The following is a 16,763-nucleotide window of genomic DNA, read 5'->3' on the forward strand; positions in this document are numbered from 1 at the left end:
CTACTTTTTTTACATACTTTCAAATGTTGAAAAAACGCATTATATATGTTTGGACCATTTATGGGTTAATGCTACACTTTATCATGGAACTTAACTTATACAAATTTTACTTTTATCTTGCTTCACTATTCACTGATTTTTGGCTTTTTCTCCATGCTTTTCACACTTTCATCTGCAGGGTGTTTCAATAAAAAACTGTCCAAGGATGTTTGTTTCTTCCTCCCTTTCAGAATGTTTTGGAAATGAGTTGTGCAAGCGTCATTATATAGCTCCAACACACCACCATTTGAAACTTTCCAGCTTTTCATGGACAGAAGTCTGCTGCTTAGAAATTACTGTATCGCCCTTTGCTAGTGCTATAACCTTTATAGACTACTCCTACTTCAGTATTGTACATATCGGAGAACTGCTGCGCTGGTACTCGCTTGCCAGGTCCTTAGCCCTCGCACATAGTTTGTGTTTATGATTTCCTGCTCTAATTCCATGGAAATCATCCTCTTTTTCTTCTCAGCACTATCCTTTACACTTGCTTTCTTAGGACCCATGGTTAGAATAAAAAAAATTGGAAAAATAACTGCACAAAACATAAGGAAAACATGAGAATTCTTTCTCTCGTGAGGTAAGCTCCATAAACACACATGCACTGGTGAGTGGTGTTTTGGTACTCACTCTGCCATCTCGTGGTGGCATTCTCAAACTCACTTATTATAGTACAGTGGAACCTCAAATTTCGAACATATGACTTATCGAACTCTTCGAAAATTGACCACTTTTTTCGAACAAACTTTGTCCCCATTATCGAGCTCAACCCTGTTTTTTGATCCACCTGGTACTGGACCTGTCCGCCAGCCCGCTATGTCCACGTCCCTGCGCAAGCGCCATGAGCCAGTCTGGTTTTGTTGATGCTTGAGTGAACACTAACCTGTGGTCTCATTCAAACATTTTACGATTAATTCATTGTGTTTAGTGCTTGTGGGACTGTGAAATAAGCTACCATGGGCCCAAAGAAACTTGCTAGTGGTACCCCTGTGGTAAAGAAAGTGAGTAACACCATAGATGTGAAGAAGGAAATAATACAGAAGTATGAGAGTGGTGCTAAACTTGTTGAGCTTGTCAGGATGTATGGGAAAAACAAGTCGACCATCACTTCTATCCTGGCACAGAAAGAACAAATCAAGGAAGCTGATGTTGTGAAAGGTGTTAATATGCTAACCAAAAAAAGACCACAGACAATCGATCAGTTTGAGAAGTTGTTGCTGGTGTGGATCAAGGATAAAGAGATGGCAGGTGATAGTGTTTCAGAGACGATTATTTGTGAAAAGGCAAGGAAGTTGTAAGTTAATCTGGTAAAGAAAACTCCTGGAACCAGTGCTGATAGTGAATTTAAGGCCAGCAGAGGCTGGTTTGAAAGATTTAAGAATCATAGTGGCATACGCAATGTTGTAAGGCATGGTGAGGCAGCCAGTTCAGACAAACTGGCAGCTGAGAAGTTTGTACAGGAGTTTAAGGTTTACGTAGACGCTGAAAAATTCAAACCCCAATAAGTGTTTGTTACGCAGAAATGTGGGATTGCTGGGGATTTGAGCCTTGTCTAAGGGCAAAGGTAAAAGTTACACACATCTCAAGCATAAACAGGCCACCCAGGGCTATCCCAGTCTAAATAGAAAGCGCTAAACCAGTAAGTGTTACTTCAATGGGTTGGTTAACAGAGGGGTAGGCAAAAATCCCAGTTAGGAAAATATATCTATTTATTCAACATAACACTATATACACCCTCTAGAAACACCTTAATCCTAAACGCCCAGATGACGGTACACAAGAAACAGCTGACTGGAGGTCCAGCCACCATAACCACTAGGCCTAGTCAGCGCCAGGCCGTCACTACTCTACTACCAACCCCATTTCTTATTTCCTCACTCAATCCCACAGCACTCCAACCATGTCAGAGCCTAGGTGGGCATACAGGTATGCCATAGAAGAGCCTATGGCTTGGGTTAGCTAAACAAAAGGAGTACACAACTACAAACTTAGCTTAAACACACAGCAGCTCCGACGCAAACCTCCACACCATGCTGACTCCACGTGACTGCCCCAAGCCACGCTTACTCCGTGTACCCAAACACCCTTGGAAAATAAATCCCTAGCAGGATTTCTTTATAATTACATTTAGAGTACTTTACAGTGCCCCCAAATGCACATTATGAATTATAAAATTATTCTTTACAATTACAGTGGACCCCCGCATACCGATGGCATCACATAGCGATTAATCCACATACCGCTTGCTTTAATCGCAAAAATTTTGCCTCACATACCGCTTAAAAACCCGCTCACCGATTTTCGTCCGAGACGCGTCCAATGTGCGGCCTGAGCCACGCTCACATGTTCCGCCGGTGGCATTGTTTACCAGCCAGCCTCCGCGGTAACATCCAAGCATACAATCGGAATATTTCGTATTATTACAGTGTTTTCGGTGCTTTTTCTGGAAAATAAGTGACCATGGGCCCCAAGAAAGCTTCTAGTGCCAACCCTACAGCAATAAGGGTGAGAATTACAATAGAGATGAAGAAAAAGATCATTGATAAGTATGAAAGTGGAGTGCGTGTCTCCGAGCTGGCCAGGTTGTATAATAAACCCCAATCAACCATCGCTACTATTGGTGGTACAGCTGCTGCTGCTGCTGCACTGTCAGCTGCTGCTGCTGCACTGTCAGCTGCTGCTGCTGCTGTAGCATCGTCTGCTGCTGCTGTAACATCGTCTGTTGCTGCTGTAGCATTGTCTGTTGCTGCTGTACCACCGTCAGCTGCTGCTGCTGCTGTAGCATCGTCTGCTGCTGCTGTAACATCGTCTGTTGCTGCTGTAGCATCGTCTGTTGCTGCTGTACCACCGTCAGCTGCTGCTGCTGCTGTAGCATCGTCTGCTGCTGCTGTAGCATCGTCTGTTGCTGCTGTACCACCATCAGCTGCTGCTGCTGCTGCTGTAGCACCGTTGTTGGTGTGGCTTATTGAGAATACCAAGAAACAATTAACCCCAGAGGATTTGCCACCCAGGATAACCCAAAAAAGTCAGTGTCATCGAAGACTGTCTAACTTATTTCCATTGGGGTCCTTAATCTTGTCTCCCAGAATGCAACCCACACAAGTCGACTAACACCCAGGTGAACAGGGAAAAATGCCTGGAACTAGTGCTCATATTGGTGAATTTAAAGCCAGCAAAGGTTGGTTTGAGAGATTTAAGAATCGTAGTGGCAATCACAGTGTGATAAGGCCTGTTCTGGAAGAAAATGCCAAACAGGACCTACAGTACTCAGGAGGAAAAGGCACTCCCAGGACACAGTGTCTCATCAGTCATTGCTGCATCTTCAATAAAGGTAAGTGTCATTTATTCTTCATTTAGTAGACTAGTACATGCACAATATATACTGTGCATGTACTACTCTACTATTGTGCATGTATCCTTCTCTTTGTGTGTGGGAAAATGTATATTTCATGTGGTAAAATTTTTTTTTTCATACTTTTGGGTGTCTTGCACGGATTAATTTGATTTCCATTATTTCTTATGGGGAAAATTCATTCGCATACCGATTATTTCGCATAACAATGACCCCTCTTGCACGGATTAAAATCGGTATGCGGGGGTCCACTGTATAGCATTCATACTATTATGACACCCTTCTCTACTGTATATACATTGCAATGTCATGCAGAACCCTGCATAACAGTGTTCAGTTGTGATGAAACAGGCCTATTTTGGAAGAAAATGCCAAAGAGAACCTACATTACTCAGGAGGAAAAGGCACTCCCAGGACACAAGCCTATGAGAGACAGGCTAACTCTTTTGTTCTGTGGTGATTTTAAAGTGAAATCTTTACTTGTGTATCATTCAGAAAATCCCAGTGTGTTTAAGAAAAAAATGTCATAAAGAATAAGTTGTGTCTTGTGGAAAGCAAATAATAAGGCATGGGTCACATGGCAAATTTTCAAAGAGTGTGTCCATGAAGTGTTTGGCCCCAGTGTGAGAAAATACCTCCTAGACAATAATTTGCCACTCAGGTGCCTCCTGTTAATGGACAATGCTCCTGCTCATACTCCAAACTTATTAGACCTCTTGTCTAAGGACTTCAGTTTTATAAAAGCGATTCTTGCCTCCTAACACCACTCCTCTCCTCCAGCCCATGGACCAGCAGGTCATTTCTAACTTCAAAAAACTCTACACAAAAGCAGTGTTTGAAAAGTGCTTTGAAGTGACCACAGACACTAAGTTGACCCTAAGAGAGTTCTGGAGGAATCACTTCAACATCTACAGCTCCATAAGCCTTATAGGTAAGGCTTGGGAGGGAGTGACTTCCAGGACTTTGAACTCTGCTTGGAAACAATTGTGGCCAGATTGTGTCCAAAAGTGAGATTTTGAAGTGTTAGAGGCTGACCCTGACCCAGCTGACCCTCTGCCTGTTGTAGACTCTATTGTGGCATTGGGGGAACACCCTGGGGTTGGAGGTGAGTGGCAAGGATGTGGAAGAGTTGGTGAAGGACCACAGGGAAGAGCTAAGCACTGAAGAGCTTCATCTGGAAGAGCATCAGACCACAGCTCAGGAACTTGCTTCAGAGAAGGAAGAGGGATTGGATGAGGTGCCCTCTTCAAAGATTAAGGAGATTTGTGCCAAGTGGAATGATGTCCAAATGTTTGTTAAGTACCACCCTGAGCAAGCTGAAACAAGCCATCTTTGCAACAAGTTTAGTGACCAAACCATGTCCCATTTTAGGGAAATTTTAAAGAGGTGCCAGAAACAGAGGACTTTAAACAGTTTTGTTCCTAGTGACATTAAAAGACAGAGAAGGGAAGTAAACCCAGAGAGGGCTTTGATACCCAAAGTCTTATGGAGACAGATTCCCTTTCCAGACACTGACCCAAACTTCCTCTCTCCTCCTCCCTATCTTCCAGATGCCATCACCAATCTTCAATAAAGGTAAGTAAAAATGTTATTTTATATGTTTATTTAAATTTATTAATAATTGTACACTATATTTGTTGTGTGTATGTAGTACTATCTATAAAATGTATTTTTTTGTGAATATTTTTGGGTTTCTGGAATGGATTAATTGTATTTTCATTATTTCTTATGGGAAATATTGCTTCACCTTTCAAACTTTTCAAATTTAGAACTAGCTCCTGGAATGGATTAAGTTCAAAATTTGAAGCTGCACTGTACTGTGCAAAAAATACAGTAGACCCATATATTACACAGATTTATTTGTCACTTTTTGGTTATCACACCATTGAAAAATTGAGGCATAATTTTATACAACATTTCGTAAAATTAACTTAACATGGTTCGGTTTGCAGGAGTGGAAAAAATTTGGATGGACTCTGAATCCAACCTGGCAGTACGAAGCTTCTGGAATAAATTTAACATTGCAGATGCCATCAGCTGTGCTAGACATGCATGGAGTGAAGTGCTTCATTCAACATTAAATATAGGCTGGCGAAAGTTATAGCCTCCTGTAGTTAATTATTTCACTGGTTTTCCCTTCCTTGAAAGTCAGGTTTAGGAAATTGTTCAGCTGGCAAGGAAAGTACCAGGTGATGGTTTTGAAGATATGAATGAGCTCTTAGGTGATGGTGATGAAGACAGGAATCCATAGGAAATGTTGCCAGAGCTGAATGACAGATACAAGGGAGCCAGATAAGAGAAGATGAAGATCCTGAAAAAAAAAAAAACAGTTAACATTGCAGCAGTTATGTGTGCAGTTACATGCTGTTGTTAAATTAGCAGACTTTTTCACTGAAGAGGACCCTGGCAAATCTAGAACCAGTGCTTTGAAATGGGGTCTAGAGAAGCTGATGATGCCTTATCGTTAGCAGTATAACATTGTTAACCCAACAAGCATGATCTTGTTCAAGACTGATGGGCAGGAGGGCATGAAGTGACTGTCTCTCTTGAGTAATATAGGAGATGCATTGATCCTCTTCTGCTCTTCAAAAAAATGTCCTTTTTTACCTCCTGAAAGTATTTCAGGGGATTTTAATGGAAGGTTACTCTTGGCAAATCTTCAGAGATCTGTGACAGTAACCTTTACCCCATCCTGCCCATTTCTCACTGCCTCTTGACTCGCCACCACTTGCAACTTGGTTGCTGTTCTTCATGTGTTTTCACAACTTAGTCTTGGCTACCCTCCTCAGCACCAGTTTTCTTTAATCTGGATGGCACTCTTGGCTACCTACCTGAATGTGTAGGTGTGAATGAGATGTGGCGTATTTTGGGAGGCCTGTAATTTAGAAATAAATTTTTTGGTTGAATCAAACTGTATTTTTAATTTTAGAGACATGGTAAGTTTCAGAGACATTAAAAAATGCAAGAAATTCTACCAAATAGTAGTACCTAGACTAGTATTTGTATATTGTATGAAAATGTAAGTGATAGTAGTAATATAGCGGAACCTCAGTTGTTGACTGCATTACTTGTTGAACAAATTGGTTTTTGAATGAGGAATTTGAGAAAAAAATATCCTGGTTTTTGTACATTCTCATGGTTGTTGATTGACAATTTGAACGTCCTCTTCTGGAAGAAAATGCCCAAGAGAACCTACATAACTGAAGAGGAAAACTCAATGTGAGGAGACAAACCTATGAAAGAGGCTCACACTTACTGTGTGGCAATGCAAGTGGGGACTTGAAGTTGAAGCCCTTACTTGTTTATCATTCTGAAAATGCACAAGTTTTTAAGGAGAACAATGTCATGAAAAACAAATTGGCTGCAATGTGGAGGGCCAACACGAAAGCTAGGGTAACAAGACAATTTTTAATTGACTGGGTTCATGAGGTCTTTGCTCCCACTGTCAAAAAGTACCTCATTAAAAAGCAGTTGCCACTAAGGGCCCTTATACTTATGGATAATGGTCCTGTTTACAATCAAACCTTGGAAAATGAGTTGCTTGAAGAGTTCAGTTTTATAACTGTGAAGTTCTTGCCTCCTGACACCACTCCTTTCATCCAGCCCATGGACCAATAGGTCATTTCTAACATCAAGAATCTCTAAACCAAAGCACTTTTTGAAAGGTGTTTTGAAATCGCTTCAGAAACAATTTTAACCCTCGGGGAGTTCTGGAAGGATCATTTCAGTATACTCACCTGCTTGAGGCTTATAGACAAAGCCTGGGGGAATGTGTCTTCCAAGACCATGCAGTCCACATGGAAGAAATTGTGGTTTGACTTTGTGACAGTCAAGGGTTTTGAAGGCTTTGAAGATGAGCCTGAGCTGGTAGAGGATATTGTGTCCCTGGGAAGACCTTGGGCCTAGATATGGAGGAGTTGGTGGAGGAGCATAGAACCGAACTCATCACAGAAGAATTTGTAGACCTTCGCAAGAGATTGCAGCGGAGGAGCTGTCATCAGAGTAAGAGGAGGGAGGGGATAATGTGCCCATTGAAATTGTCAAGGAAATGTGTGCTAAATGGCATGAAGTGCAGGAGTTTGCTGAGAAATGCCATCTAGATAAAGCAGTGGCCATCCATCTCTCTAACATGTACAATGGCAGTGTAATGTCTCAATTTAACCAAGTGTTACAATGGAGCCTGAAATAAACCTCACTGGACTGGTTTTTAGTGGGACAAAGAACCAGTGAGCCAGAACAAGATGTTAGTGGTGAAAAGAGACAGAGAAACAATACATGGATAGTTGCCTGACATGTTAATAGAAGGCGACTTTCCTTCCAAGCAGTAACATAACCCCTCCTCTCCTCTACCTCCTGTTTCCAGTATGTCATTAACTCTCCTCTGACGTAAGAGGCAGTTAAATTTTCATTTACTGTACAGTATTTCAGTTGAAGTTTCTTTTAGTATTAATTTTTATAGTTTTATGTAATAGTACTTTTTTAATAAATTATTATATTGTCATTTGGGGTCTGGAATGGATTAATTCTGTTTAAATTATTTTCTTTGGGAAAAATGGCTATGATCATTGTCCATTTTCACTGTCGAACTGACATCTGGAACAAATTAAATTTGACAGCCAAGATTTCACTAAAATTATTTTAATTTTAGTGAGAAAAATAGAATTTCCAGAAATTCTTAACTAACCTGAAAAAAAGAATAGAAATTATATCAAAATGTCTAATTGAAATTTTCTTTTTTAATAGGTTAAGTGCAGTGAGAATGCAACACCCAAGTCTTGCAAAGGGAAATGTCCATTATTACTAAAGTGTGGCCATCCTTGTGCAGAAAGATGCTGTGATCCTTGCACAGTCAAATGTTGCCAAGAAGTTCAATATTCAACTTGTCCCTGGAAACACATCATTACTAAGCTTTGCCATATATCTAATAAATGTAAGTTATTTAATTTATTTAAAATAAGTATATTTGTCTTTTTGCTTCAGAAAGTAATTTGTATTTTTATTATCAGTTTTTTCAGAGGTTGTATTAGCATTTGATGATTTTTCTCTTGATACCGAACTGGCAATTATAACTGGCATTTAGTCAGAGGTATCCCTGTTTGTACAAAACATGAAACTAATGAGAAGAATAAAAGGGGGATGAAGACTAGGAAAGGCTAAGAGCCTTGTCTAACAAATGGCTTCTGGAATTAAGTCCACTAAATTCAAAGTTATGTATGACAGCAGATGGTGTACAGGCTTGGTGGCAAGAGCTGCAAACCTCACTCAGAGAGAAGGATTCTGGGGTGAGACACACATCAACCAAAAATCTGCTGTAGCAAATGTGCATCTGGCAATAGTGTTTCAACATCTAAGTAAAAGTGATGTCAAAGGGATGTTAGGAAGTATTTCTTCAGTCATAGAGTAGTTAGGAAGTGGAATAATCTGGCAAGCAATGTAGTGGAGGCAGAAACTATACATAGTTTTAAGACGAGGTATGATAAAGCTCATGGAGCAGGAAGAGGGAGGACCTAGCAGCAGTCAGTGAAGAGGCGAGGCCAGGAGCTGAGTCTCGACCCCTGCAACCACAGTTAGGTAAGTAACACACACACACACTAACACACACACACACACTAACACACACACTAACACACACACTAAAACACACACACACACACACACACACACTCACACTAACACACACACACACACACACGCAAACACACACACACACTAACACACACACACACTAACACACACACACACACACACACACACACACACACACACACACACACACACACACACACACACACACACACACACACACACACACACACACACTAACACACACACACACACTAACACACACACACACACTAACACACACACACACAATCACACACACACATACACACACAATCACACACACACACACACACACTAACACACACACACACACTAACACGCACACACACACCACACACACACACACACACACTAACACACACACACACACACTACACACACACACACACACTAACACACACACACACACTAACACACACTAACACACACACACTAACACACACGTCAAGAAATTAGAGAAAGTGCAAAGGTTTGCAACAAGACTAGTCCCAGAGCTACGGGGATTGTCCTATGAAGAAAGGTTGAGGGAAATCGGCCTGACGACACTGGAGGCCAGGAGGGTCAGGGGAGACATGATAACGACATATAAAATACTGCGCGGAATAGACGAGGTGGACAAAGACGGGATGTTCCAGAGATGGGACACAGACACAAGAGGTCACAATTGGAAGTTGAAGACTCAGATGAATCAAAGGGATGTTAGGAAGTATTTCTTCAGTCATAGAGTAGTCAGGCCATGGAATAGCCTAGAAAGTGATGTGGTGGAGGCAGGAACCATACATAGTTTTAAGGCGAGGTATGATAGAGCTCATAGGGCAGGGAGAGAGAGGACCTAGTAGCAATCAGCGAAGAGGCGGGGCCAGGAGCTGTGAATCGACCCCTGCAACCACAAATAGGTGAGTACACACACACACTAACACACACACACACACACACACACACACACACACACACACACACACACACACACACACACACACACACTAACACACACACACTAACACACACACACTAACACACAAACACTAACACACACACACACTAACACACACACACACACTAACACACACACACACACTAACACACACACACACACTAACACACACACACACACTAACACACACACACACACTAACACACACACACACACACACACACTAACACACACACACACACACTAACACACACACACACACTAACATACACACACACACACACACACACACACACACTAACACACACACACTTGCTGAGGTGGCAAGAAGAGCTCACTCCAGCAGAGCAAAGTTGCTGGTTATGGGGGATTTCAACCACAGGGAGATTGACTGGGAAAACCTGGAGCCACATGGGGGTCCCGAAACATGGAGAGCCAGGATGTTGGACGTGGTGCTGGAAAACCTCATGCACCAACATGTTAAGGACACTACCAGAGTGAGAGGGGAGGATGAACCAGCAAGATTGGACCTTGTGTTCACCCTGGGCAGCTCAGACATTGAGGACATCAAGTATGAGAGTCCCCTAGGAGCTAGCGACCACGTGGTTCTGTGCTTTGAATACATAGTAGAGCTGCAAGTGGAGAGAATAACAGGAGTAGAATGGGAAAAACCTGACTATAAAAGAGGGGACTACATAGGGTTGAAGAACTTCCTGCGGGAGGTCCAGTGGGACAGAGAACTGGCAGGAAAGCCAGTAAATGAAATGATGGAATATGTAGCAACAAAATGCAAGGAGGCAGTGGAAAGGTTCATTCCCAAGGGCAACAGTAACAACGGGAAGACCAGAACAAGCCCCTGGTTCACCCGACGGTGTAAGGAGGCAAAAACAAAGTGCAATAGAGAATGGAAAAAGTACAGAAGGCAGAGAACACACGAAAATAGGGAAATCAGTCGCAGAGCCAGGAATGAGTACGCACAGGTAAGGAGGGAGGCCCAGTGACAGTATGAAAATGACATAGCATCGAGAATCAAGACTGACCCGAAACTGTTGTATAGCCACATCAGGAGGAAGACAACAGTCAAAGACCAGGTGATCAGATTAAGGACAGAAGGTGGAGAACTCACAAGAAATGATCAGGAGGTATGTGAGGAGCTGAACAGGAGATTTAAGGAAGTTTTTACAGTAGAGACAGGAAGGGCTGTGGGAAGACAGAACAGAAGGGAACATCAAGAGGGAATATACCAACAAGTGTTGGATGACATACGAACAACTGAGGAGGAGGTGAAGAAGCTCTTAAGTGACCTTGACACCTCAAAGGCGATGGGACCGGACAACATCTCCCCATGGGTCCTTAGAGAAGGAGCAGAGATGCTGTGTGTGCCTCTAACCACAATCTTCAACACATCCCTTGAAACTGGGCAACTACCTGAGAAATGGAAGACAGCTAATGTAGTCCCCATATTTAAGAAAGGAAACAGAAACGAGGCACTAAACTACAGACCTGTGTCTCTGACATGTATCGTGTGCAAAGTCATGGAGAAGATTATCAGGAGGAGAGTGGTCGAACACCTGGAAAGGAACAAGATTATAAATGAAAACCAGCATGGGTTCATGGAAGGCAAATCTTGTATCACAAACCTCCTGGAGTTTTATGACAAGGTAACAGAAGTAAGACACGAGAGAGAGGGTTGGGTAGATTGCGTTTTCCTAGACTGCAGGAAGGCCTTTGACACAGTTCCCCACAAGAGATTAGTGCAGAAGCTGGAGGATCAGGCACACGTAAAAGGAAGGGCACTGCAATGGATAAGGGAATACCTGACAGGGAGGCAGCAACGAGTCATGGTACGTGAAGAGGTATCACAGTGGGCGCCTGTTACGAGCGGGGTCCCACAGGGGTCAGTTCTAGGACCAGTGCTATTTTTGATATATGTGAACGACATGATGGAAGGAATAGACTCTGAAGTGTCCCTGTTCGCAGATGACGTGAAGTTGATGAGAAGAATTAAATCGGACGAGGATGAGGCAGGACTGCAAAGAGACCTGGAGAGGCTGGACATGTGGTCCAGTAACTGGCTTCTCGAATTCAATCCAGCCAAATGCAAAGTTATGAAGATTGGGGAGGGGCAAAGAAGACCGCAGACAGAGTATAGGCTAGGTGGACAAAGACTACAGACCTCACTCAGGGAATAAGACCTTGGGGTGACCATAACACCGAGCACATCACCGGAGGCACACATCAACCAAATAACTGCTGCAGCATACAGGCGCCTGGCAAACCTGAGAATAGCGTTCCGATACCTTAATAAGGAATCGTTCAAGACACTGTACACTGTGTATGTTAGGCCCATACTGGAGTATGCAGCACCAGTCTGGAACCCACACCTGGTCAAGCACGTGAAGAAGTTAGAGAAAGTACAAAGGTTTGCAACAAGGCTAGTCCCAGAGCTCAAGGGAATGTCGTACGAGGAAAGGTTAAGGGAAATCGGACTGACGACACTGGAGGACAGAAGGGTCAGGGGAGACATGATAACGACATACAAGATACTGCGGGGAATAGACAAGGTGGACAGAGATAGGATGTTCCAGAGAGGGGACACAGGGACAAGGGGTCACAACTGGAAGCTGAAGACTCAGACGAGTCACAGGGACGTTAGGAAGTATTTCTTCAGTCATAGAGTTGTCAGCAAGTGGAATAGCCTAGCAAGTGAAGCAGTGGAGGCAGGAACCATACATAGTTTTAAGAAGAGGTATGACAAAGCTCAGGAAGCAGAGAGAGAGAGGATCCAGTAGCGATCAGTGAAGAGGCGGGGTCAGGAGCTGAGTCTCGACCCCTGCAACCACAATTAGGTGAGTACAATTAGGTGAGTACACACACACACACACACACACACACACACACACACACACACACACACACACACACACTAACACTAACACTAACACACACACACACTAACACTAACACACACACACACTAACACACACACTAACACACTAACACACTAACACACACACTAACACACACACTAACACACACACACACTAACACACACACACACTAACACACACACACACACACACACACACACACACACACACACACACACACACACACACACACACACACACACACACACACACACACACACACACACACACACACACACACACTAACACACACACACTAACACACACACTAACACACACACAGTAACACACAAACACACACACACAAACACACACACACTAACACACACACACTAACACACACACACACACACACACACACATGCACACACACATGCCCACACACATGCCCACACACATGCCCACACACATGCACACACACATGCACACACACATGCACACACACATGCACACACACACACACACACACACACACACACACACACACACACACACACATATGGGCGCCTGGCAAACCTGAGAACAGCATTCCGACACCTTAGTAAGGAATCATTCAAGACACTGTACACCGTGTATGTCAGGCCCATACTGGAGTATGCAGCACCTGTTTGGAACCCGCACTTGATAAAGCACGTCAAGAAACTAGAGAAAGTACAAAGGTTTGCAACAAGGTTAGTTCCAGAGCTAAGGGGAATGTCCTATGAAGAAAGATTAAGGGAAATCGGCCTGACGACACTGGAGGACAGGAGGGTCAGGGGAGACATGATAACGACATATAAAATACTGCGTGGAATAGACAAGGTGGACAAGGACAGGATGTTCCAGGGAGGGGACACAGAAACAAGAGGCCACAATTGGAAGTAGAAGACACAAATGAGTCAGAGAGATAGTAGGAAGTATTTCTTCAGTCATAGAGTTGTAAGGCAGTGGAATAGCCTAGAAAATGACGTAGTGGAGGCAGGAACCATACACAGTTTTAAGACGAGGTTTGATAAAGCTCATGGAGCGGGGAGAGAGAGGGTCTAGTAGCAACCGGTGAAGAGGCGGGGCCAGGAGCTAGGACTCGACCCCTGCAACCACAAATAGGTGAGTACACACACACACACACACACACACACACACACACACACACACACACACACACACACACACACACACACACACACACACACATGCATGCATGCACATACAACAGGCCAAGTGTCTAATTGACATGTGCCTAGGACCAAATGGCAACTAAAACACACACACACACACACACACACACACACACACACACACACACACACACACACACACACACACACACACACACATGCACACACACATGCCCACACACACGCACGCACGCGCGCGCACACACACACACACACACACACACACACACACACACACACACACACACACACACACACACACACACACACACACACACACACACACATAGAATATATATATATATATACAGGAAGGCCCCACTTTACGGCGTTTCACTTTACGGCGTTCCGCTAATACGGACATTTCAAATTATGACCAAAACTCACTATACGGCTCCCCCCACCTGACTTTCTAATACGGTCACCGTGCCCCACCCTGTTTGTTTACATTCTCCATGAGCTCAGTAAGCACTAAGTCTCTCCATTTTGTCTGGAAACTCCAAAATTTCAAATGTTTTTAAAAGTTATTTCATATTTTATATATACTCTGATAATTATACTTATGTATACCTGTACCTAAATAAACTTACATACATCGAGTCATTTAAATGTCGTATATTACATTAATATACACATTTTCATTAATCCATCCATGATATTTTTTTCAAAATTATATAATAAACACAATGCATAACATATAAATAAGATAAATACACCCCACAGTAGAATAAATAAACATAAATGTGAGATGTGAGCAGACGACTTCCACAAGTGACGCCATAATAACAATACTCACCGAGTCTCATTAAATGTCGTATATTACGGTAATATACACATTTTCATTAATCCATCCATGATATTTTTTTTAAAATTATATAATAAACACGATGCATAACATATAAATAAGATGAATACACCCCACAGTAGAATAAATAAACATAAATGTGAGATGTGAGCAGACGACTTCCACAAGTGACGCCATAATAACAATACTCACCGAGTCTCATTAAATGTCGTATATTGCGGTAATATACACATTTTCATTAATCCATCCATGATATTTTTTTCAAAATTATATAATAAACACGATGCATAACATATAAATAAGATAAATACACCCCACAGTAGAATAAATAAACAAATGTGAGATGTGAGCAGACGACTTGCACAAGTGGTGATAATAACAATACTCGCCGAGTCTCATTAAATGTCGTATATTACGGTAATATACACATTTTCATTAATCCAGCCATGATATTTTTTTCAAAATTATATAATAAACACGATACATAACATAAAAAGATGATAAATACACCCCACAATAGAATAAATAAACATAAATATAAGATGTGGGAGCCTGGTTTGTTTACATAACTCTGCGCCTGTTACCTCTCATGTACTCATTCTTTCTCTCTCTCATTTATTCGTTTTATCTCATTTACTTACTCCTGACCCTACATTAAGACTACAAATATTTTAAGGTAAGTAATGAGTGAACTGTATATACATTTTATCGCTCTGGGATGCTTAAATATCATAGAATAGTATGTGTGGGTGGGGTGGCCTGGTGAGGCTATTACCATACCTACCACACTTGATTTCTTACAATAAATACTACTTGTCTCACCCTAGATTAAGACTATAAATATTTTAAGGTAAGTAATGAGTGCACTATGTGTGTATTGTACTTTTTTATTGTTTTTTGATGCCTGGTTCTATTGCTAACTTAATATATGTTAGTGTAAACTTGTTATCTAGTGTTTGTATGCATTTATAAGTGGGAAAAAAAGGGTGTTCCACTTTACGGCGATTTCCGCTTTACGGCGGTAGCCTGGAACCTAACCTGCCGTATAAGTGGGGCCCTCCTGTATATATATTTCTTTTTCAACATACCAGCCATATCCCACAGAGATGGGGTGGCCCAAAAAAAAAACTAAAGTTTCTCCTTTTAAATTTAGTAATATATGCAGGAGAAGGGGTTACTAGCCCCTTGCTCCCGGCATTTTAGTCGCCTCTTACAACACGCATGGCTTACAGAGGAAGAATTCTGTTCCACTTCCCCATGGAGAATATATATATATATATATATATATATATATATATATATATATATATATATATATATATATATATATATATATATATATATATATATATATATATATATAATGTACACACACACATACAAGAATATGAGGTAAATAGGCTGAAGCAAGTTTCAGGACTATTGTCCAGAGGAGACATGGCATCTGAAGCAGGTCCACTCCTGGCTGAGGAGCCCAACAGTAAGGAAGGAGACAGGACTTATGCTAAGGCCTCTATTAGTCCACCAGCAGGACCAAGGAATGAAGGGGTAGAGCTGTTGGGAGCAGGGAGAGTAGTAAGGGAAGGTGAAGAAAGGGACAGGTCCCATGCAGAGGCACAACCATGCCACCATGAGTTACAAGAAGAAACAATGGCCCTGTACAAATGGGACCTAGAGAGACAGAGGGAAATGCAATGGGAGGAGGAGGAGGAGGAGGAGGAGAGGGAGAAGTCAGTGTTTATTCATGGGCTTCAGGAGAGTGAAAGGAGGACACAATGAAAGATGGCAGGAAGAAAAATGAGGGATTGAAAACATTATCAAAGAAATAGGAGAGAAGGACTTGACTGAGATAGTAAATTTTCAGAGAATTGGGGGGGTACTTGAAGGGGAGAAATCAGCCATTCAAACTGATTTTCAAGAC

General features: G+C 42.2%; 1 protein-coding gene across 4 annotated transcripts in view; it reads left to right on the forward strand.

Annotated features, from left to right (window-relative positions):
- The window catches only part of LOC128698470 (NFX1-type zinc finger-containing protein 1-like), a 412,092-nt gene that overhangs the window by 239,009 nt on the left and 156,320 nt on the right, over positions 1–16,763 (forward strand). For all 4 annotated transcript variants that reach the window (XM_070103988.1, XM_070103990.1, XM_070103989.1 and 1 more), the window contains exon 8: positions 8,135–8,321. In XM_070103988.1, the coding sequence (XP_069960089.1) occupies positions 8,135–8,321 (187 nt within the window). The remainder of the gene's footprint in view (positions 1–8,134; positions 8,322–16,763) is intronic.

This window comes from Cherax quadricarinatus, chromosome 88 (assembly GCF_038502225.1).
Source record: "Cherax quadricarinatus isolate ZL_2023a chromosome 88, ASM3850222v1, whole genome shotgun sequence".
In the NCBI taxonomy this organism is placed as follows: Eukaryota; Metazoa; Arthropoda; class Malacostraca; order Decapoda; family Parastacidae; genus Cherax; species Cherax quadricarinatus.